The sequence below is a fragment of the Sinocyclocheilus grahami genome, unplaced genomic scaffold, assembly GCF_001515645.1.
Source record: "Sinocyclocheilus grahami isolate Dianchi unplaced genomic scaffold, SAMN03320097.WGS_v1.1 scaffold2889.1, whole genome shotgun sequence".
Lineage (NCBI taxonomy): Eukaryota > Metazoa > Chordata > Actinopteri > Cypriniformes > Cyprinidae > Sinocyclocheilus > Sinocyclocheilus grahami.
Window position 1 is genome coordinate 13,247 of NW_015508064.1, and position 363 is coordinate 13,609.

At 33.9% G+C, this 363-nt stretch overlaps 1 protein-coding gene across 1 annotated transcript in view; it reads right to left on the reverse strand.

Moving 5' to 3' along the window:
* LOC107575785 (dual specificity mitogen-activated protein kinase kinase 2-like) overlaps window positions 1-363 on the reverse strand; it is a 10,636-nt gene that overhangs the window by 2,622 nt on the left and 7,651 nt on the right. The window contains exon 5 of the mRNA XM_016262115.1: window positions 253-304. Within this exon, the coding sequence (XP_016117601.1) occupies window positions 253-304 (52 nt within the window). The remainder of the gene's footprint in view (window positions 1-252; window positions 305-363) is intronic.

Consider the following 363-nt stretch of genomic DNA (forward strand, 5'->3'; position numbering starts at 1 on the left):
ACACACACACACACACACACACACACACACACACACACACACACACAACGGTTTAAAGTAGGTCTGTAAATATGTACATCATTAATAAGTACAGTTAGAAGCAGATATTTAACACCCACTGTACTTTTTGTTATTCTAACACATTGCTTGATAAATATTCACTGTGCCCCCAAAGTTTTTTTAATGTGCTCCTACATATTTCAACTTAGGAGCACATGTAGGAGAAAAGAAAGGGTTAATTATTTTCTTTACCTCTGTGAATAATCTGGTGCTTTTCTCGAAGGTAAGCGAGTCCTCTTAAAACCTGTTTGAAAAAAGAAAAGAAAAGAAAAGTACATTTTTAAATCTGAAAAAGGTGTAAAT